The sequence below is a fragment of the Geotrypetes seraphini genome, chromosome 4, assembly GCF_902459505.1.
Source record: "Geotrypetes seraphini chromosome 4, aGeoSer1.1, whole genome shotgun sequence".
Lineage (NCBI taxonomy): Eukaryota > Metazoa > Chordata > Amphibia > Gymnophiona > Dermophiidae > Geotrypetes > Geotrypetes seraphini.
In genome coordinates this window covers 280,285,933-280,310,750 of record NC_047087.1, presented here as the reverse complement: position 1 = coordinate 280,310,750, position 24,818 = coordinate 280,285,933, and the positions used below count along the sequence as shown (strand labels likewise).

At 39.2% G+C, this 24,818-nt stretch overlaps 1 protein-coding gene across 1 annotated transcript in view; it reads right to left on the bottom strand.

Moving 5' to 3' along the window:
• HPSE2 (heparanase 2 (inactive)) overlaps window positions 1-9,951 on the bottom strand; it is a 541,826-nt gene extending 531,875 nt beyond the window's left edge. The window contains exons 1-2 of the mRNA XM_033941874.1: window positions 9,624-9,951; window positions 5,395-5,552 (exon numbers count right to left, since the gene is read on the bottom strand). Of these exons, the coding sequence (XP_033797765.1) occupies window positions 5,395-5,552; window positions 9,624-9,883 (418 nt within the window). The 5' untranslated portion in view covers window positions 9,884-9,951. The remainder of the gene's footprint in view (window positions 1-5,394; window positions 5,553-9,623) is intronic.
• Window positions 9,952-24,818: the final 14,867 nt, after the last annotated feature.

Here is a 24,818-nt window from a genome sequence, read left to right as displayed (position 1 = left end):
GTTGCTGTTGCCACTTTAGAAGGCCCGGAGGTATTGACAAACAGCCCCTGACGGTATTGGAATCTGAGGATGAAGTGAGAGGCAAATTCACCTCTTAGCTATCACACGATAACGTCCTCATCTGGAGTACTGCGTCCAATATTGGTCGCCGTATCTTAAGAAAGATATGGCGTTACTCGAGAGGGTTCAGAGAAGAGCGACACGTCTGATAAAAGGGATAGAAAACCTTTCATACGCTGAGAGATTAGAAAAACTGGGACTCTTTTCCCTGGAGAAGAGGAGACTTAGAGGGGATATGATAGAGACTTACAAGCTCATGAAAGGCATAGAGAGAGTAGAGAGGGACAGATTCTTCAAACTTTCGAATAATAAAAGAACAAGAGGGCACTCGGAAAAGTTGAAAGGGGACAGATTCAGAACGAATGCTAGGAAATTCTTCTTTACCCAACGTGTGGTGGACACCTGGAATGCGCTTCCAGAGGACGTAATAGGGCAGAGTACGGTACTGGGGTTCAAGAACGGATTGGACAATTTCCTGTTGGAAAAGGGGATAGAGAGTTATAGATAGAGGATTACAGTCCAGTTCCTGGACCTGTTGGGCCACCGCGTGTGCGGACTGCTGGGCACGATGGACCTCTGGTCTGACCCAGCGGAGGCACTGCTTATGTTCTTATGTTCTTAACTGCATCTCCACAGGTATAGCTGCAGGCGGTGCTCTTCCTGAGCCCGGAGCCTCCATTTCACCATCCCCTTCCCCCTCGCCCTCTTGTGTGCTTCTCCTCGCTTTCTCGTGGCCGGTCCTTTCTTTCCTGTTTCTGACCCCATAGCTGGTGGTTGCTTCCCTCCGACACTGCTAAGCAAAGAGAGCAAGCAGCAGGGTATTCTCTCACGGGCCAACGCGGGCCAAATTAGGGTATTCATTCGCGGGCCAAATTTAATTACCCTGCGGGCCAAATTTGGCCCACAAGCCAGAGTTTGACACCCCTGGTTAATAATGTTGTATTTGACCATTCATTTTAAATTCCCAACCCTGTGTTTTTACCTGACCTCCTTTTCTATAATAATTTGTAGTTCAAATCCCCTTTACCTCTTTGTTTTTGTTTTGTTAAGTTTGTATACAGTCTAGTTTATTTTAATGTTTATGTTTAAATGTATTACTTTTTAATATATTGTAAGTTTAATTGTTTTTTTAAGTATGTTCATCGCTTTGAAGTAAGATTAAGCGATTAATCAAAATTTTAATAAACTTGAAACTTGAGGGTGAAGAACTTATGTGCACGATGGAAGAGCGAGACTTGGGTGTGATTGTAGGTGATGATCTTAAGGTGGCCAAACAGGTTGAAAAGGTGACGGCGAAAGCTAGAAGGATGCTAGATTGCATAGGGAGAGGTATGGCCAGTAGGAAAAAGGAGGTATTGATGCCTCTGTATAAGACTCTGGTGAGACCTCATTTAGAATATTGTGTACAATTCTGGAGGCCACACCTTCAAAAAGATATTAAAAGGATGGAGTCAGTCCAGTGGAAGGCTACTAAAATGGTATGTGGTCTTCATGATAAGGCATATGGGGACAGACTTAAAGATCTCAATCTGTATACTTCGGAGGAAAGGCGGGAGAGGGGAGATATGATAGAGTCGTTTAAATACCTACATAATATAAATGTGCATGAGTCAAGTCTCTTTCATTTGAAAGGAAACTCTGCAATGAGAGGGCATAGGATGAAGTTAAAAGATGATAGGCTCCGGAGTAATCTGAGGAAATACTTTTTTAAGGAAAGGGTGGTAGATGCATGGAACAGTCTCCCAGAAGAGGTGGTGGAAACAGAGACAGTGTCTGAATTCATGAGGGCCTGGGATAGGCACGTGGGATCTCTCAGAGAGAGAAAGAGATAATGGTTATTTTGGATAGGCAGACTAGATGGGCCATTTGACCTTTATCTACCATCATGTTTCTATGTTTCTAAATAGTGACAGTAAATATTTCAAACCATTTTTTAAATCTGTAGATTTATGAAGCAAAAGCTGTTCAGTCTCTAGGTGTGGTGCTGAAAAGTTCTCAGCCCAACCAAAAATAAAATGACGTGGATATGGTTCAATCAATGATCTGAAACAATGTCAAAAACATAGAATTATGTTTCTGAAAATTGGCACTTAATGAAATAAGATAACACTCTTTTCAGCTACAGTGGCAAAATAATGTTCAGAATTTAGAATAAGGAACTACTTTTCAGAGTTCGACTTCGCCCAACTACTCTATGCTTTAGTACTATCCCACATGGATTACTGCAATGCGCTATTCAACAGTCTCATGGCAAAGAACATACAACGTCTTCAGTGTGTTCAAAATGCAGCAATCAGGCTTCTAAAAAACCTCTGTGCCCACGACCCTGTCTCCCAGGCTCTAGCGTCAGCTGTCTGGCTGCCTGTAGCCAAATGCCATGTCTTCGAGAGCCTGATGCTAGCATTCAAATCCTTGCATAACATGGATCTGGGCTATGTGATGGCTAAGCTTCCTCCATATGTCCTTCTGCTCCCAGGATGAAATACACCTCAAAACGCCCCTGGTTGTGCCCTTCAACTTCAAATGGCCAAACAACATTCCTACTCCCACTTCATGCCGAGCCACTGGAATCGACTGCCCCCACAGATCAGATCACTTGAAGGACTCCTCAACTTTAGGAAAGCAATAAAAACATACCTCTTCACCTAACCCCTGCCCTTGACTGATGGATCACAAAGAAATGAATATTGGTAGCAGAACCCGGTATGTGTCACGTAAGAAAACTTATATTATAAAATCTTGCATTGTATACTGGAAACTTATATTGTAAAATCCAACCTGTAAACTGTCTGTGTGTCAATTAGGATAAAACTTATACTGGAAAACTTGCACTGTAAGGATAACTATGGCAAATTGTAACAGTAAACTGTATATTACATTGCATTAGTGATTTTTATTCCACCATTACCTTACGGTTCAAGGCGGATTACAGAAGAGGATTTCTGGACATGTCCAGAGGTGTTACAGAGTAGAGCTGGTTGCTTCAGAGGATTGAAATGTTTCATATGGTGTTAATTAGTCTTCATGGATTTCTTGAATAGAAGGGTTTTTATTTCTTTTCTGAAAGTTTTGTAGTCTGGGGTCGCAATTAGTAGATTGGAGAGTTGGTAGTCTGGTTTTGCTGCCTGTGTAGCTAGAAGGCCATCGTAGCTTTTTCTGTTTGATGTCTCTGATTGGAGGGTATGTGAATAGTGTCTGGGTTCTCCTGTGTCTGGTTGTGGTAGTTTGGATTAGGCAGTTGTTCAAGTAGGCTGGGCTGTCTCCATTTACGGATTTAAATAGTAGACAGTAGAATTTGAATAGTATTAATGCTTGAATTGGGAGCCAATGTGAGTCGAGGTATGCCTCGGTGATGTGGTTGTGTTTTCTTAGCGAATAGATTAGTCTCAAGGTTGTGTTTTGTACTGTTTGTAGTTGTTTTATCATTGTTGCAGGGCAGGGGAGATAGAGGATTTTGCAGTAATCTAGGAGACCTAGGACTAGGGACTGGACCATAAGCTGAAATTGTTTTCTGTCGAAGAATTTTCGAACTTGTCTTAGGTTTCTCATGACCACGAATGATTTCTGTATTGTTTTGTTGATTTGTGGTTATATGGTGCAGCATCTGTCTATCATCATTCCCAGAAGTTTTAGAGTGGGTTGAATGGGGTATGTGATTGAGTTTATTACTAGGTTTGTTATGGTTGGGGTTTTATTTTTAATTTTTGAGAAGTATGAATTTTGGTTTGTCTGGGTTTCATTTTTAGTTTGTAGTCTTTCATCCATGTTGCCACTGTTTCTAGAGTTCTGTGTAGTGTGTCTGTCATGGTGGGCGTTGGCCGATCAGAAGGAAGGAGAATGGTGATTTCATCTGCATAGCTACAGGAGGTTAAGCCTATTTTGTCTAGGCAGGTGCCGAGGGATGCAATATAGAGATTGAAGATTGTTGGGAATAATGGCGAGCCTTGGGGTACGCCAAAGGGGTTGGACCATAGTTCTGATTTTTCTTTGTTTGTCTTTACTCCGTAGGTCCTGGATTGTAGGAATCCTTGAAACCATGTGTGTATTTTGCCTGTGATTCCTATTGTATCTAGTATTTGTAGCAGGATGTCATGGTCTACCAGGTCAAATGCTGCGGTGAGATCTAGTTGTATAATCAGCATTTTTTTGCCTGTGCTAAGGTGTTGTCTAGCCGTGTCCAGAAGGGAGCGTAGTAGTGTCTCAGTGCTGAAGTTGGTTCTGAATCCAGACTGTGTAGGGTGGAGTAAGTTGTGGTTTTCTAGGTAGTTGGTGAGGAGTTTAGCTATGAGGCCTTCCATTAGCTTGACATATAGTAGAATTGAGGCTATGGATCTGTTGCTCCTTATGGGTCTTTTAAGATCGGGGTGACGATAATTTTGGAGAGGTCTTGTGGGAAAAGGCCATCTGTGAGCATGGTTTGTATCCATTGCATGAGGATTGTGTGGAATTTTAGGCTGGAATTTTTAACAGGTATGGAGGGCATTGTTTGAGGGCGTAAGCTGCGTGGCTGTATTTTTTAAAGAGTTTGTTAAGGTCGAACCATTGTATTGTGGAGAATGGGACCAGGTTCTTTCTGCTGCAGCTGATTCTTTTTCTATGAGGGGCATTGTGATTTCTTCTAGGTGGGTTGGGGTTCCTGCGAAGTTTGTCCTGGCAGTTGTAATTTTGTTTTTAAAGTATTCAGCTAAAAGGGTGGTTGAAAGGGGAGGGTTGTCATTTTTGGGTTGTCATCTGTGAGTTCTTTTAGTAGTTGGAATAGTTTTTTTGTGCCTGGGTTTCTATGCCTATGTGGTTTATGTGGTATGTCTTTCTTTTTTCTTTTAGTTTTAGCTTGTATTGTTGGTTTAGTTTTTTCCATGCTGCTTTTGTATGTTCTTGGTTGCTTTTTCTCCATTTTATTTCTAGTCGTCTGCATTGTCTTTTGAGTAGGAGTAGTTAGTTGTCGAACCATTTGTCTGATCATCTGCTGATTCTGGTTTTTGTTTGTATTGGGGCTAGCTCATCTAGGGTAGTTGTGTTTATATTGCACCATTGTGAGATGAAGTCTTTGGGGGTCACATATTAGTATTAGACCCTAGTATATGTTAAGTTAGAATAATAACTTGTAATGTAAACTTGTACTGAAATTATGGCAAATTGTAACCTGTTAACTGTATACCACGTATGTTTAACCTGTAACCCGTTCTGAGCTCTATGGGGACAAAGGAATAGAAAATTAATTAAATAAATAAATTTAGGAAGTTGGTTGGTTGGTCTGAGAACTTTTCAGCACCCCCTCATATACAGTACATTTCTGATGAGTTAACAACAAACTAATATTAAATAGTTTCTTACCGTCCTCATAATTTTTTAGATAGTAATCAGGGCCAGGTCCTCCTCGGCTTTTAGCTAGATTTTTCAAATTCTGAAACTGCAAGAAATCTGTCCTCTTTCCTCCAAATCTGAGAAAGGCAGGAGCCAACCCTCTAGCCAAAGTTACTAGCCGTTTGGAACTAGAAACAGAAATATGGAGTTATTAATAAATACTTTAAAATGCAGTATATCTCAGAAAAAAAATGTTAATGATCTCATATAACTAGCAAAAAGAAGTTTGCAATGTGTACAGATTTACTAATGTGATTTCAGACTTATGCAGAGCCGCTGAAAAGTTCTCAGCCCAACCAAGAAGAGAAAGATGTGGAGCCATGAAACTTACAAGTTATTCCACATTTGAAAAGCGTCAAGAAAAATGTGTAATAATTTGTAAATTTCATGGCTCCACATCTTTCTTTTCTTGGTTGGGCTAAGAACTTTTCAGCAGCCCCGCATATTGAAATCAAAAACCAGTCTATTCTAAAATGCCAAAAGTAATGTTTACAGAATGGTATCTGAATAAATCTGTAGCAACAGTGTTCATTTAACTCCATTAAATTATTCAACAATATAAGCATCAGATATCATATATATTTAATGCATTTAGGCACATGTTCTATAAACGGCACCTTAAGTTAGGCACCCGTAGGCACCTAACTTAAGTGACAAAGCTATTTAAAAATCATTTAAGAACAAAAATTAGGCACAACTGGTGCCTAGATTGCTTTTATGGGGGTGCCTTAGAATGCCTAAACAATCTTAGACATCCTTAGGCATTTCTGTAGATGCGATTCACATCAAACATAGGTGCCAGAAATGTAGGCCTCGAAAATCCTGGCTTACATTTCTGGCACCTGTGTTTGAGCTACAATTCTACAAAAGCACCGTGTTTTTAGGTGACCACCAATATTGGTTTTATTTGTAGAATCCGGCCCTTATTGATTATATAAGATACAAAATAACATATTATTGTACTTAGGAATAGACATTAAGGAATCTTTTTAATAATATGTGCTAACAATTAGCATGCACTGTGACCCCCTTTGACAAAGTTGGGCAGCCGAGTGCCACATGGCAAATGCTCCATTCAGTTTCTATAGGCATTAGAGCATTTACCAGGCTAGCCTGTGCAGCTGGCTTTAGTAAAAGAGGGGGTATATGCTGTGCAGCCAATTGTACTGTTTACCTATGGGCTGTATAGCACTTAACACACACTAATTCATTAGCATATACATTATCCATTAGAACACCTTAGGGGAAAAAAAAAAAGCTCTAAAATGTCCAGAGTCACAGAATAAATTATTACTTTTCCATCAACTTATTTTTTCCAGACATCTAAGAAAGGGTGGAGAAGTAACCTTCTGAAGAAATAACTTTGAGGTTTGGAAGATCTCAGGAAATATTTCTCCATAGCTAAGGTTTTTTTTCTTTTTGTTAGATACAGTTGATGTGGAAGCACATAATTGCTTGATTGATAATTTGAGTTTGATTGGTCATTAGACCAAGGAGAGACCTGAACCCCTTTACCTACCCTCCAATTATGAGAGCGAAGAGACAAAAATTGCTAGAAGGCCTGCTAACCTTCCATGCAGCAAGTCTGGATGGAGACTCTTCCGAAAGGAAATAAAAACCATGTTATTTAGGAAATATGTCAAGCTATGTTAACCCAATGACCGCCCTGTACTAGATTGAAAATGTAATTCTTTGGAAATGGTCAGATATTTCTTATTGTAATCTACCTAGAACTGAAAGGTTAAGGCAGAATAGAAGTCAATAAATGTAATGTAATGGTTAGAGCAGCAGAGTACGGTACTGGGGGTTTAAGAAAGGAATGGACAATTTCCTGCTGGAAAAGGGGATAGAGGGGTATAGATAGAGGATTACTGCACAGGTCCTGGACCTGTTGGGCAGTCGCGTGAGCGGACTGCTGGGCACGATGGACCTCAGGTCTCACCCAGCGGAGGCATTGCTTATGTTCACTCCTTCTCACAGTGGGCAAGTCACTTAACCCTTTATTGCCTCAGGTACAAGCTTAGATTGTGAGCCCCCTCGAAACAGGAAAGTACCTACTGTATCTGAATGTAATTTATCTTGAGCTACAACTGGAAATGTGTAAGCTAAATCCAAAATTCCCCTTCCAAAGGCTGATTTTTAATGTAGTTGTTATATAGGCTATATTGTATGTAATTGCTTCTTGTTAGAAGCTTTTTGTTATCTACAAAGTTGATATATTTCTTTGCAATAGAGCATTTTCATTTAATTTTCACCATATTGTTAAAATGAAAACTATTTTTAAGAAAAGTACATTTGGAAAAGTCATATTGTCTGCATTTTGATTCATACGTATCACATTTTATTGTGGCTTTCAAAATTTTTGATACATTCATTAAAAGTACAGACCTTCTCTTGCATAGCATTGGTAACCTAGTTTTAAAAAGATTTATAGCTATTAATATTAGTAAATGAAAGTGACAGAAGAAACACATTTATAACATATTCTGGTACACTTTAGAGATTCACTTTCTTCTTTGACAGTGAATAGGGGAATAGTCTGACTAGATCACCAAACTAAGTTTAAATAAATGAGCCCCCCCCCCAAAAAAAACAAAAAAACAAACCACAAACCAACCCTCATAGTCATTCAAAATAAATATAGAGTAACAATAATAGCTTGGATTAAGCTTTAATATGCTGCTAATACAGTTAATTCAAATACTTGTGGAATTAAAAAAGGATCAGTCAGAGTTTAAGAGACTCAGATGGTATTTCAGAATGACAAACTGGGATTATTATTTTTTTTTTTTTTGCTTCACAGTACTGTATATACAATACAGCTGTCTCATGTATTTATCTATCTATACAAACACACACACACACACACACATGGATGCCCCCACACTCTATGCTCTAGGAAATGGATAAATGGGGGGAAAAAAAATTACAACTTCAAGTAAATGCCTACCATTTTCAAATTCAAACACAAATGAAAATCAGTTCAAACTAACCCAAACCCAGAAATAAAACAATATTTACTTTTATTTCCTGAAATCATATTATAATGCCTGTTTTATGACATGTGTATAATAACACAAAGCATTATTAAGATCAGAACTCTAAAAACAAAGCCAGCTCTGTACAGCGCTGCATATGTCTGGTAGCACTATAGAAATAATTAATAGTAGTAGTATGTCCATTTTCGTAGCCTATAGTTTAGTGAATATAATTCAAAAATGCTACAATTTAAAAAAATTTTTTCAAGTAGGTCAAACAAAATATTAATGAACCAGCCTCTGATTTGTGCTAGTAGCTTGCTCTACTGCAGTTTTCATGTTATTACTTCAATTGAATTTATGAAACTGTATTAATCACACATTAACAGATGGAAGTGTGAATACATATATATTTACAATCTAAGGGGTAGGATGCGCACGCGCACCTACCACTGCCTGGGGATAAGCGTTTGGGTGCATTTTTACAAGCTCACACCCACCCACACATTTACCCACTTTATCAACATGTGCTGAATGGCAGCTCCTTGAAAATATGTTTTTAGCTTTTAAACATTATTAAACTAGAAGGGTTTTCATAAACATTACTACAGTTTATAAGAATTGCTAAACATATCCATTTGGCTATTCCTCAGCTGAGTTTCATATTTTACAGTTTTAACCACTCAGTATCCAAAAGTTGCATAAATCCTTTTCCATCCAGTCCAGGCTAACAGCGACAAAAGTTAACAGCATGCTTTAAGAATCCATGTAAGATAGCATTTTATCCAGGATTTAGCCAAAATGATCACATTCCTGTTGAGCCTAAAATCCTATTTAAAAAAACACACAAAAACAAAAACAGAAGACAGCAGGAATTCCAAAGTGGATAAAACCATTCCTTCGCTGCCAGTCAGTTACGCTCAATGATGTATACTAGTTGTAATTTTCAGTTAAAATAATAAACTGATCCTCAGATAATTTATAAAGCATTTTTAGGTAAATGGTACGTTTTTGAAAGGAGCTCTGGAATTTCCGAAAACGCATCTTGAAATAAAATAAAAAGCAAAACAATTGCTTTTTGACATCCGAGCAAACCACTTCTCTAAGAACGCATTCAGAGTAAAATCCATACTGCTTTCCCTTTTCAGGACTTTTTCCTTTGTGTGTATATTGTTGGGGTGGGGATGAGAGATACAGAAAAATGTTAAATTACTGGCTTACCTTAAAAAATCGAGCCAGCCATCATGTATGATAGAAGGATCCAGCTGAAGGGAAAGAAAGTTTTCACTGACTGTTCTGATGGGATTTTTAGTGTTCACATCAAGAAGAATTAACGTTCTTCCCTTCGCTGCTGGAGGTTTGTCTACGACAACGGATCTCCTGGCTCCAGCTTGAACAGAAAGTGAGAGTTGCACCATAAAAACGAACAAAGAAGCAATCAGAACCGCAAAACCAAGAGGAAACGTGATTTGATAGGGCATCCTGATGAAAAGTTTAACAGCTTAGTTAAATCTCTATGAGACTTTTCTTTAGGGCGTCTTGCTGTTAATTACTCTTATCTAAAAAGTGCGTCTGCTCTTTTTTTTTTTTTTTTTTTGCAATGTTTTGGTGCTGATGGAAAGAAACACGCCCCCAAGTCAGCCTTTTCATCGACTCTTGCCATGAGTCCCGGCTAACCAGCACCACCCCTTTAAGGGATTCGGCCTGCTGCAGACATTTTTTAAAAAAATATCTTAAAGGTACAGCCAGTCTTAACCCTTTAAATTAAGAAACAATTGCATGAAAAGTAGTATTTTAAGATAATATTTTACATTAATATCAGTTCATTTGTGATGTCAGTGCCAAGAAACACAGAAGGGCATTGAAGACTATTCAATGAAGCACGCTTTTCTAATAAATTATGATTACATATATCAATTACTAATTGGCAAATAAGTCAGCATGCTCAGAAATGACACTTTTTAATATTACAAATAAGAACTACGTCGGGGGGGTTTTCACCCCCATGATTCTGTGTCTTTTTATTGATATTAGAAAACGGTGAGAGAAATTTTTGCCAACCCAAAAACAATCACTTCTAAATACTAGTACAAAACTCTAGGAACTATCTGACATTTAAAGATGAGGTTTTCTTGTCTCGGATGTTCACATACATCACCTTTAGATAATTCTTATGACAATCCAGCATAAAGCTGTCACAACCTCTGAAAACTAGGAATCAACTTTTAAACTTGTAGAATTGCTTGAGTACCTGAATAAATTTGTGTAAAACCGTTCTGAGCTCCCCTGGGAGAACGGTATAGAAAATTGAATGAATAAATAAATAAATAAATAGAAAGGCAAGTGAGAAAAGCAAGCATGCAATGCAGTCAGCAAAGGGCTATTTTCTGACCTTTAGATTTCTATATGTTATCACATTTACTCTTAGTTTTACTATTTATTGTAGACAGACGTATTCTAGTTTTGTTTTGTTTTGGGGTTTTTTCTTTTAAACATAACAAATTTGGTTTTTAATTTACTTTTTGAAACTTTTTGAGCCTTGTGGTTCTGGATTTGGAATATCCAATGTTATTTGCATGTTATTTTGAATGTCTCGATGCTGTTTGAACAGAGAAGGAGACAAATGTGTTGAATCATCATATATTACTTTTATTTAAGTCCGAAATAATCATTTTCAAGTAAAATGATTATTCATAATTGAAATAATCATATTACATTTTTAACATTTCAGCTTGTGAATGGTTCTAACTGGGCTTTATTTCCAAAGATTTTTCCCATAAATATAGAATGGGATCCCAAATGGGATTGGGGAAAGAGCCTTAAGCATCTTGCATTACACCGATTGCTTACATAATAATAATCTTACACTCAGATATTGGCTAAATATAAAGCACATTTTCAGAACCCAATTCCTGTACTACTACTAACATAGTATTATTCTGTACTATTGATAACACTAGAATTTAAAAATATAACATCCGGTTTTAGTGGTAAAATAAATCTTTTTATTTGACTATTACAAAACTTAAAAAAAATAAAATTTAATCTGCATTTTACAAATTCTCCAGGGCTAATAGTAAAATAAAACAATTTTGATAGACACATTTCTTCTTGCATCTCCTATGTGCTATGTAAAATCCATCCATATTTTATAGAATGTTCTTATTATATGCAACAAATAACTCTAAAATGTTTTTGAATTATGTATTGTCTATTATGAAATGAAATAAATTGTCCTATTTTAATGCTCCTCCAAATCTGCATTCAAATTAATCCAAAAGGAGAGAAATTAAGCATTGGTTTTAAGACAAACTCTAAGATGAAGCAAATTCAACAGCAATCAAATGGTAGTTCTTGGATACCAAATCCCTAAATACAAGCTACAAGAAAATCACCACCTTTGTTCGTCTGTTCTGCTCTTTTCCTGGATTTTCGCCAAGAAGGGTTCAACTATAAAAGCATCCCTAAATATCATAAACACATAAAAGAAAAAACTCACCATTTCCTATTGCTGATGCCTACTTTCATTCATTTTCTGTTGTATCAGAAAAATAATCAACTGCATTCATGAGTACAAAAGTTTTACTTAAACCACCCCTTATTTAAACACTCATGTTCTCTGTACCTGATTGTAGGAAGTAAGATAATGGGAACAGCTGCTAAGTGGGACAAATTACCCCCCAAAATGCAAAATATATTATATTGTTTATATTTCCTGATAAAAATGGATATAATATGAGGACTTGATTGAACAATATAAAAGCTTAAAGTTTATTGGGAAATGTTTAAAATCTAAATCATACTAGTGAGCAATGAATTTCATATCCACTCATGTGTCTCAAGTTAAGTTCATTTCTTTGTCTTGAAAAGAAACACTTACTTTAACAGGAAGCAGGAAAAACTTCATACTGTACAGGGTGTGCTGAAAAGTTTTCAGCCCAACCAAGAAGAGAATGAGTAGATATGGTTCAATCAAAGATCTGAAACAACATAGAATTTCGTTTCTGCAAATTGGCACTTAAGGATATAAGATAATCTTTTCAGCTACAGTGACAAAATAATGCTCAAAATTTAGCTAGTTGGTTGGTTGGACTGAGAACTTTTCAGCACCTCCCTCATAGGCCTTCTGTTTCTGATCCATGCATTCTGGATCTACATTACATTACATTAGTGATTTCTATTCCGCCTGTGCCTTGCGGTTCTAGGCGGATTACAAATTATAAGAGATCTGGACATTACCGAGAGAATTGCGTAACAAAGATTATCTAGAGAAATTACATAACAGATTATCTAGAGAAATTACATAACAGTGATTCATGTACTTTACATGGTGTGGTAGAGGATTCAATTATAAGAATTACATTTAAGAGAATCAAGTGATAACAGGATATAGTGGAGAATATCAGTATATACGGGTTACAGACGATAAGTTACCTAACAATGACGTAAGAAGTTTGTTGGATAGTGAGGTAAATGCTTATTTAGGAATCTGAGTATTTTTGGAAGGAAAGGTTCTAGGAATTGACTAATGTGATATTCAAGAGAGGGAGAGCTTGTGCGAAAGGGGAGGAGACTAGTTAGTAAGGACGTGTTTTTTGAATAGAAATGTTTTGATTTCTTTTCGAAACACTTTGATGTCTGTTGTGTTGATCATTAGTTTGGTGATGGTGGGGTCAATTTTCGCTGCCTGTGTCGCTAGAAGGCTGTCGTATAGTTTCTTAGGTCGGGTACCATTATGAGGGGGGAAGGTGAATAGGTTTTGAGTTCTCCTTGATCTGGATGAGTGGTAGCGGTATAGGCGGTTGTTTAGGTAACAGGGGGCAGTTCCATGGGTTACTTTAAATAGAAGACAATAGAACTTGAATTGAGTTCTTGCTTTTATCGGAAGAACTCAGTTCAAGTTCTATTGTCTTCTATTTATCTAGAACAATGATAGAATGCTGTCTACTAAAATACAAACACAGTGTAACAAAAAACAGACATTAATCAGTATTATGTCTACATTATACTATGCTGAGCCTTTATAGCTTTCACAAAGGCAAAAACAGTACTAACATTAAAGAAAAGCTATATTTACAAATGTATATTTGAGAAAACTGTCTTTAAGTATAAGCACATATATAAAAAAGAATATTCATATTAACTCACCAAACCAGTATACATAACTGCATTGTTTTGTATGTCAAACCAGCACACATAACTACATCTTGAATGTCAAAAATTATGTAATTGGAAAAATGGGCAGTTAGATAGAGCTTATTAATGGTTGGGTAATACCTGTATGTCTTGTTATTTATTTTATGAATGCTAATTTTATATAAATCGCCTAGGTTTTAGGTGGTAGATAAGTTTTAAATGTAAATAAATAAAATACATAACATTTTCCCATCTAGAAGATATAAAACTGAAAAATCCTAAACAAGATAAGATTTATACTTTATTAACTACATAGTCAAATATTTTAAGTTTTGTTTTGGGGGGTTTGTTTTTTGTTTTGTTTTGTTTTTTTTGCAAGATGTGACAAAATATTTAATAATCCTGTAACTGTTAATTTTCTTCAAAAATGTATGATATTCTACTGTTTCTTATAGTAATATGGTCTTAAATACATGAATTTTGATACAAAAAGCTCGCGGACGCCACCTGCCTGTAAAATATCCTTACTTTTATCCTAAAGGAAAGTGGAGGCTGATCATAATAGAACACCTGCTCTATGTTCTACCTTGGTACAGCAATTACATACAGCAACACACAGAATGAACAAGATGTGATAATGATGTTCTCCTATTATAGGATATTTAACATATATGATTTAATGTGCCCTTCTTAACAGCTTATTAAAAAAAAAAAATTATATCAGAGCTACATTAAAGTTGATAACTGACATCTACCTAACAACGCTGAAGAGCATACTTGCAGTATTATAATCTAAAACCTGCTTAGTTCTTAATGAAAGCTTAAAAAATATATTGTTTACGAAAGAAAAAATTATGTCTTGACTTTGGTTATGCAACAATTGACCATACAACTGGGATAGGGAAGTCTTCTTTCTCTGATGAATCAAACCGCTAAGGACCTTGAAAAGGAGACTTGCTGGAGAAAATCGAAGTTTTGTCTTTAATGTGCAACCAAATTAAGAGGAAAGAAGATGACTACTATTCGATAAATTCAGATGTTCTCCGTCAAGGTGTCCTCACTTTAAAAATTTATTTAAAAGACAGCCTGCTCAAAGTTACTTCATTTTTGTTTTGCACTCCCTTTTAATGTGACAAACAAATACAATCTTTTCACTTTCAAAATAAAATAAATGTATTTAAATACATTTTTTACTATCTGAAGTGAATATGGCAAATCACACTATAGAAATCTGAATGAAGCGATTTTCTCACCATCAGCTTTCTTGCATGGAAGGAACTATCCAAATAAAACATTTATATATGTATGGTTAGAGAATAGTCTTGTCTATTTTCTAAATCTGAAAGGAATATATATTTGCAATTCTTCCAAATGATTTACAATGAATTTTAGTATCGTGCAAGTTACAATTCTGATCCAATAAACTTTATTAGATCATTAGATGCATTTGAAATGTTTATGTTTAATTATCTTCCTTTAGGGCTGATCACACTAATATTAACACAGTTTACAAATGTGAAAGTAAACAATGTACATTTAAAAATAATAATAGCAGATGAGGAGGAGCATACATTGAAACCATTGCCTCAGGGGAAAAGAGAATGAGATAGATAGAAAAGAAAAATAAGAATGCACAGTCCATCCTAAATCCAACAAGGTTGAGGGGATACACAGAGGCAAAATAAAGCTATCTGCTAATATTCTGTGTGGATTATATACATATGAAAATTTTCTCTACACAATGTTAAAATCTATGTATACTACCCTTCCTCAATTGCTTTTGATACACTTGGTCAAATTCAGATAATCATTTGCTTTATTTAGAAAAGGTCAAATCAGATTTAACAAGCTAACTCTGTCTTTTCATGTTGACATACCTATATATATATATATATATATGGTAGAACACACACAGAGTCTAAAATTATAATTTATATCAGTCAAAACCAATCTTAATCTGTGTCTGTGAATCAGTTATTCAATTTACATTTTAAGATTTTAAACAGACTCCAGTTTTCCCTTAAGGTACTAAAAAGAGAAATATATTTTTTTTAAATCTGAAACTAAATACTAAAACATTGTATTGCTCCCCCCTTCCCCTTGGCGCATTAGGGGGATACTTTTATCTGTAGTTAGTAAGGTGAGTTTCAAAAAGTTTGTTACGTGTAGCATTTATTTTATGTCAACAATATACAAAAATTTCAAGATATAAGGTTTCTCTTTTTCTGTTTATAATCCGATCCATAAGATAGCAGCGATTTTTTTTTTTTTTTCTATATAAAGGGTTACTGAAAAACTAAGGGGAATTCATAGTGGGGGGTTTCTAAAACGGGACAAAATCTTCACGAAAGATATTTTTATGGTAAAATGTATCTTATATAAAGCTTTGAATGGACTGAATCAGATTAGGAGGGGCTACTGAAAAGTTCTCAGCCCAACCAACAAAGTTAGGACAGTCTCCATCAAGAGCTGTGATTTTCTACTTTTTTCGTTCTATCAGAAAAATACAGAATGAAAAAAGTGGAAAATCGCTGTACTAAACGTATAGCCCTCATGGAGACTGCTTCTACTTTGCTGGTTGGGTTGAGAACTTTTCAGTGGCCCCTGGTACATGAAATAGATCTTCACGTTTTCTGGATGTAAGACCTTTTTTTTAATTGGAGAAAAGATTTTAATTAAAACAGAAAATATGAAAATCATACAGAAAGGAGAACTCATATAAATGATTTATTTCATGAATTTACATTTTGCATTATAATTTATATTAATTGAAAAATTAGACTACAATTGTATCTATAATGTCAATCGTTTACCTATATTATTTGAAACATGATCATTCTATGACAATTGTTTTATATATCTTTATTTCATTGTCCCAATAACACTCTTACAGCAATACACTTTCCTTTCCTTGCAGAAAAATTTAAAGTTTCTAAGTGAATGCATTTGGACCATTCTATCAAAGTAAGTCAACTATAATTGATATTTGATTTCCTAATTACATACTTACCTTTTCCACTTCAATATACAGGGATCCACATACTTTGTAGGCAGGCACGGGTGCATGTGTGTACATATTTATTTAATACTGAGATGAAAGGAAGGAGGGAAAAGTACATCTGATGGAATATTTTTCTGATACTTCCCTCAGATACTTATTATTGTGACTAAATCTGTGTCCTTTTCTATAAAATAATAAAATATATACTAAATTTAACCAGGGTACATCTTTATTAAAATATGTATGACAAACAGAATATATCTTTAACTACATTTCATTATGCTTTGATAAAAAGTCAATGTTATTAAAAATTGAAGAAATATTGAGTTTAGTCAATTTACATAAAGGTATTAGTTAAATTGAAATTCAATCAAAGCAACTAAGTAACAGAAACCTAATAGGAACAAATCCACACTAAATAATCTAATTTTCAAAATACATTGTGCTGCTGAATCAATCAGCAGTAAATTGGGAATGTTGCTAGGTTTCCAGACTCTGCTAAAGACTGGTCCTGCAGGAAATTAATTTCGTTCCAGCTTCAAAAGATAGCAAACATGCACATTCTTGTCAATCATGCTTTTAGATTTTGTTGAAATAAACAATGGCCAAATTCAAAGCAATAATGAAAAACATTCAATTTCACTCTTTCAGGATGAATGCAGCTATACTCTCTATTACAGGTTGCACACAGCCAATACAGAAAACAGAAGTTTTTTGTTGTGGTTTTTCTTTTTTAAGATAATAAGATCAATTGTTTCTCATTATTTGTTATTAAAACCATTTTATTTTATTATACAGTGAATTTTATACATTATACAAGTTTAATCTAGATATTAAAAGAACAATTGCATAAACAATGCCTGACTTGAACTTGCAAAACTTGAGCTCCTGTTCAGTTGTTTGTTTGGGTTTTTTTGCCCTATTAGACACAGAGCAAAAATAATAAGATGGTGGCATTGTGTAGCCAAACCTACATTTTTTAGCAACAGTCAACAGAAAACACAGATATACATGAAGGTCAACTCACATCTAGCTAAAAAAACACTTTTATGGTAGGTACTACTTTAAAAAAGCAATAACTATCATACTTGCTGAATTACATTAATTACCCCCTTAAGAAAGCAGCTATACCAACATACATTGTTGTCAGCAATAAAAATGACCTGCCACTAACATGAGACTGAAATTTGTATTGTACCATATAGCTAGATATAATATAGTTCAATACATGTTTCAGTCTCATTCACTATGCTGTATACTGTATAAGAAGTAGTACATGGATGTTACTATGAGGATGTCTGCATGAATGGGAGATTTGTGTAATACTTCAACAGGATAATATTGTAATTTTTTTTCTGCCCCCTATTAAGGAAAAGGTTTGGGTGCTGTTTGGTAAAGGGCAAGATAATCAGAGGGGGGGGGGGGGCAGTGAGTATAGAGGGCAATTAGGTGGTAAGTTTTTCCCGCCAGAAGGTCGCATCAGGATTGGGTGGGAAGGGGGTCGGCGTCGCGGGGGGGGTGAGGCTTTAAAGCCAGGACCTTGGAGGACCTGGTTCCTCCGGTGGTCCTCCAGGGCGGCTTTTGTTTTGCAGTGGTTTTCACCCATGCACAGCTTCTCTTGCATTCCCGGTCCATCATCTCCTGCTCACCTAGGATGGCATCGGGCAGTTCAGCGTTGGTCTGCTCTTTGGAGGTCAGGGTGGAGCTTCCTAGCATGGCTGGTAATTCAGTGGCTGAGGAGCCAATGGATCAGGAGGAGGTGGGCCATCGGGAGGTGCATATGTAGCCTGAGCGCAGCTCTAAATCCGTGGTGCATGCTGCACTCATCTTTGCTGGCTCAGCTGGGGACTGAGGTGAATGGTCTGTGCAGGGTACGACTGCATGGCTATCACCGGTGTCAAGGCGCATGCAGGGCAGGTTAGTTGGTGCCATTTCAGGCTGCTCGGCTAGTCACAACTTAGATGCTTTGGGGTGGTGGGGTTTTTGTTGAGCTGCCGGTGCTGGATTTAGCTTCTCTGGAGAGAGTTGCAGTAGTTGGTGTGGGAGGAGGGAGTGCTCTGACTGCCCAGGAGAAGGGCTGCAGGGTAGTTTCAGCCCCTTCTGCATCTGGTGATGGGGCAGAGGTGAATGGTCCGGGTATTGGGCAACATGGGGGCCCAGGTGGGCCGGGCCCTTGTGAGTTCCCCAGTGAATGGGGGTTGGGGAGTGGTTCCCCCCGGCCAACAGCAGGGTCTTCCTGGTGTGGGCCGGGTGCCCCAGTTCCTCTATGGAGTGGGTGTGTTCCGGGGGCTGGGCAGTGGCCCGGTTTCAGGTGGGGGTTACGGGCTGGGATGGGGGGTGCCTGTGGGTGTAATGGGGGCTGTGTTCCCGGGTGCTGCTCCTGCTCTTGGTTTTTCTTCACAGGTGTCAACGGCGTTTCTGGAACAGCGGAGCAGTCTGGAGCCCATGGTGGAGGGACCCAGTGCCAGCGTCGTGGCAGGAGTGTCAGTGAGGTGGAGCCATGTGGAGCCAGTGAGGGGGCGGTGTCGATGCCCCTGGCAGAGGATGTGACTGCTGGTTGTAACACTGCGGAATTGGCAGGGACCTGTTCCTCAGCGACTGGGACTGCTATTGGTTGCATCTCCAGTGTGGCGGGCAGTGCTCCAGGATCCCAGGCTTTGGGTAAGATGGCGCCTGCCAAGGTTGCTGCGGTTAAAAAGGCTTGGAGGCAGGGGAGGGACAAGCATAGGTGTCGGAGGGGGGCATCATCCTCATCTACCTCTGGGTCGTCCTCTTCCTCTGTGTCTACATCGTCTGCTTCGTTGGAGGGCTCGGGTAGGGCTTGTCCTCCTGCCGGGGGTGGTGCAGATGTTTAGGGTTCCCCTGCCTTGGTTGCACTTACGGAGCTCTTGCAGAAGGTTCCGCAGCAGCTGCGCCGTAAAAACCGGCGTCGGTCCTGTTTGGACATTTTTCAACTCATGGAAGGCCGGGCGTGTTGGTGAAGCCAGAAGAAGCCTAAATGGGTGTTGGGGGAGTCCTACCCCTTGCCGGTGGCACGGTCCATTGTTAACTGGATGCGGGCGTTCATGTGGCTGGTGAGTGTCTGGGGTTGGACTCATCCGCAGGATTACGGTTTGTTATTGGCCTACGTGGAGTCAGTGCTTGATGCTTATCAGCGTTTTGGTGGGTGGGCCTGGTTGAACCACAACGAGGCCTTTTGGGATAAAATGGGGTATGGGGTATGCAGGATGTCAACCTGTGGCTTATCCATATGGCCCCCAAGGCTGCAGCCGGGACGGAGTCGGTATCACAGACTCTTGTGGGGGTGTCTGGCAGCCTCCGGCCCGGACGTTTGTTGGCGATTCAACAAGTCGACTTGCGCCTTTCTGGCCTGGATATGATTGTTTGCTCTGTGGTCAGCAGCATTCTTCTCTCACATGCCCTAAGCGTGGCTCTGGGGAGCCTTCCAGGGCCGGGAAGTGAGGGTTGTTCGGGTAGGGGTCCGCGGCCGTGGCTTCGGTGTTAGGGGGCATGCTTGGGGTTGATACATGCTTGGTTCATGGTTATCTTCGTTGAGTGTTCCTATGAGCGTTGGGAGCAGTGCGGGACATTCAGTGCAGCTCTCCATGCTAGAAACTGCTAGTGCAGTTTTGTAGAAGAGGGGGTAAGCCTTAGTCACTTAGGGGTCCTTTTATTAAGATACGCATTTAGCGTGCACTAAATCAGTTAGCGTACCTTAAAGGATCCCAATTATCTTAATAAAAAATTTGGCCCGCGACTTAGCCTTTTCTTAAGATTTCGGCCCCTTTTGTGATTGAGTTTGACACCCCTGCATTAAGAGATTGAGAGACGATATTGTTATCCAATATGCTGCTGCTACTACTACTACTACTTATCATTTATATAGCGCTGAAAGGCATACGCAGCGCTGTATATTCTGACATTTATAGACAGTCCCTGCTCTGAAGAGCTTACAATTTAACTAGTACATACAGACATGACATATAGGATTAGGGATGCAGAACCCAAGGTGAAAGGAGTTAGGAGTTGAAAGCACTGTCAAGGAGGAAATTGGCGAACTGCTACAAACCGTAGCTAACATGTCAATAAAAACTGGGCAAATACCAGAAGACTGGAGGATAGCAAATGTCATCCCAATTTTTAAAAAAGGATCAAGAGGGGAGCCAGGAAACTACCGACCTGTTAGCCTCACATCGGTTCCAGGGAAGATAATTGAAACACTAATCAAGGAGAACATTGTACAACACTTGGAGGACCACAATCTAATAAGGGCTAGTCAGCACGGCTTCAGGAAAGGGAAATTATGTCTGACAAATTTACTACAATTCTTTGAGATAGAAAACAAAAAAATGGATAGTGGAGAACCCGTGGATATAATTTACTTGGACTTTCAGAAAGCGTTTGACAAAGTCCCTCATGCACGGCTTATGAAGAAACTACTAAGCCATGGAATAGGAGGAGAAGTACACAGATGGATCGGCAAATGGCTTGAAAACAGAAGACAAAGGGTTAGCATAAATGGGAAATTCTCGGACCGGGAGAAAGTGACCAGCGGCGTGCCCCAGGGCTCGGTTCTTGGGCCTATCTTGTTCAATCTATATATATAAAATCGGAGGTATGTGTATATGTATGTGTGTATGTGCCGCGATCACGCAAAAACGGCTTGACCGATTTGAACGAAACTTGGTATGCAGATCCCTCACTACCTGGGATGATATGTTCTGGGGGTCTCACGGCCCACCTGCACACGTGGGCGGAGCTACAAACAGAAAATCAGATTTCACCCATTCATGTCAATGGAAAAAATGTAAAAAGCTGCCATTCTCACAGTAATTCAAAATCGGCTTGACCGATTTGAACGAAACTTGGTATGCAGATCCCTCACTACCTGGGGTGATATGTTCTGGGGACTCGCGGCCCACCTGCACACGTGGGCGGAGCTACAAACAGAAAATCACATTTCACCCATTCATGTCAATGGAAAAAATGTAAAAAGATGCCATTCTCACATTAATTCAAAAACGGCTTGACCGATTTGAACGAAACTTGGTATGCAGATCCCTCACTACCTGGGGTGATATGTTCTGGGGGTCTCGCGGCCCACCTGCACACGTGGGCGGAGCTACAAACAGAAAATCAGATTTCACCCATTCAAGTCAATGGAAAAAATGTAAAAAGCTGTGGGACCGATTTGAACGAAAATTGGTATGCAGATCCCTCACTACCGGGGGTGATATGTTTTGGGGGTCTCGCGGCCCACCTGCACATGTGGGCGGAGCTACAAACAGAAAATCAGATTTCACCCATTCAAGTCAATGGAAAAAATGTAATAAGCTGTGGGACCGATTTGAACGAAACTTGGTATGCAGATCCCTCACTACCTGGGGTGATATGTTCTGGGGGTCTCACGGCCCACCTGCACACGTGGGCAGAGCTACAAACAGAAAATCAGATTTCACCCATTCAAGTCAATGGAAAAAATGTAAAAAGCTGTGGGACCGATTTGAACGAAAATTGGTATGCAGATCCCTCACTACCGGGGGTGATATGTTCTGGGGGTCTCGCGGCCCACCTGCACACGTGGGCAGAGCTACAAACAGAAAATCAGATTTCACCCATTCAAGTCAATGGAAAAAATGTAAAAAGCTGTGGGACCGCTTTGAACGTAAATTGGTATGCAGATCCCTCACTACCTGGGGTGATATGTTCTGGGGGTCTCGCGGCCCACCTGCACACGTGGGCAGAGCTACAAACAGAAAATCAGATTTCACCCATTCAAGTCAATGGAAAAAATGTAAAAAGCTGTGGGACCGCTTTGAACGTAAATTGGTATGCAGATCCCTCACTACCTGGGGTGATATGTTCTGGGGGTCTCGTGGCCCACCTGCACACGTGGGCAGAGCTACAAACAGAAAATCAGATTTCACCCATTCAAGTCAATGGAAAAAATGTAAGAAGCTGTGAGACCGATTTGAACGAAACTTGGTATGCAGATCCCTCACTACCTGGGGTGATATGTTCTGGGGGTCTCGCGGCCCACCTGTACACGTGGGAAGGGTGGGTTCACCCAAGAATGTATATGTTCTTGCTCCTGGAGGTGAAACTAAAAATGTTGTTTATAATCAAGTTTTGTGTTAGTTGTATTGTATTCATTTTGTCAAATATTTCACATTATAATTTGATTATTGTACTTTTTATAAAGCTGTAAAAAAATATTTTCATTTACCACTATAAAGTATCTTTATTTGAATCCATTTACAGTGTTATTGCTATAATTAAATACCCGTGCAACGCCGGGGCATCAGCTAGTATTTTTATAAACGACCTGGAAGAGGAAACGACATGCAATATAATAAAGTTTGCTGATGATACAAAACTATGTCGGGCGGTTGGCTCTCAAGGGGACTGCGAGGACCTCCAGAAAGATCTGAACCAGCTAGAAACGTGGGCAATAAAGTGGCAGATAAACTTTAACATAAACAAATGCAAGGTGATGCATCTAGGAAAGAAAAACAAGGAACATGAGTATAAGATGTTAGGGGTCAAGTTAGAAAAATGCGAACAGGAATGGGATTTGGGGGTACTGATTGACAGTACCCTAAAGCCATCGGCACAGTGTGCGGCGGCGGCGAAGAAAGCAAATAGGATGTTGGGCATAATTAAAAAGGGGATTACGAGTAGATCGGAAGATGTTATATTGCCACTTTATAGAACTATGGTCAGACCGCACTTAGAATACTGTGTCCAACACTGGTCTCCATACCTTAAAAAGGATATAACTCTGCTAGAGAAAGTGCAGAGGCGAGCCACTAAACTTATTAAAGGAATGGAACATATGAGCTACAAAGATCGACTCAGGAAACTGGGACTGTTTACTCTTGAGAAAAGAAGACTGAGAGGGGATTTGATTGAGACTTTCAAAATATTAAAAGGATTTGATAAAATAGACCAAGAAGCAGCATTACTGACATTTTCACATGTGACACGGACAAGAGGCCATAGCCTGAAACTGAGTGGCAGCAGGTTCAGGACAAATGTCAGGAAGTTTTCTTTCACACAGCGCGTGGTGGATGCTTGGAATGCACTCCCGGAGGAGGTTGTGGAGGAGACTACTGTACTGGGATTCAAGCGCAAGTTAGATGCCTTCCTTCTTGCATATCATATTGAGGGATACGGTAAATCCGGGTCTCCATATAGGAGTACCTAAATGGGCCGCCGCGTGTGCGGATCGCCGGACTAGATGGACCTCGGTCTGATCCGGTGAAGGCGTTTCTTATGTTCTTATGTTTTAACTGGACCTTAAACACTGTCAGAAACGGAGCCCACCATAGGGATTATTCCAAGCATATGGTGCAGTAAGGCAGAAGGTACGGAGTTTGGAGTTGGTAGTTGAAGAGAAGGGCACAGATAGGAGAGTCTTAGCAGCTGAGCTCATGGTGGGGGGGGGGGTGGAAATCATAGGGGGAGATAAGTGAAGAGAGATAGTGAGGGGTAGCTGAGTGAGTGCATTTGTAGGTCAGTAAGAGGAGTTTGAATTGTAGTCTGAAACAGATGGGAAGCCAATGAAGTGACTTTAGGAGAGGGGTAACATGAGTATAGCGGCTCTCCCAGAATATAAATCGTGCAGCTGAATTCTGGACAGATTGGAGGGGAGCGAGATGGATAAGCGGAAGGCCTTCACTAAACCTGCCACACTGACCAAGGTTCTCAAATTCAAGGACACAAACTTCCAAGTGATGAGTGACTTTGTTCACCAGATGCTACAAAGCCAAGCAGAAACCGATAGTGTGGATGAAATGTGGTCGACTCTGAAAGCCACCATACAGGAAGCGACAAACCGTTATGTTAAGCTAGTAAGTAAACGCCGTAGAAACAATAAACCACAGTGGTTCACTGCGGAGATCTCAGGCCTCATCAAAAAAAAGAAAAAAGCATTCATCTCTTACAAACAATCAAGGGAACAGGACTCCAGGGCAGAATATCTGACCAAGTCAAAAGCCGTCAAAACAGCAGTCAGGGAGGCTAAATTCAACATGGAGGAATCTCTAGCAAAGAACATCCAGAAGGGAGATAAATCATTCTTCAGGTATATCAGCGACAGAAGTAAAAACTCAGGGGGAATAGTATGTCTAAGGAAACCAGACGGAGACTATGTGGAAAAGGACTCAGAAAAAGCCCAACTGTTAAATGAATACTTCTGCTCTGTCTTCACCCGAGAAGCTCCGGGGCATGGCCCTCAGTTACAGACAAGGGCTGACTCAGTTGACCCATTTAGCGAT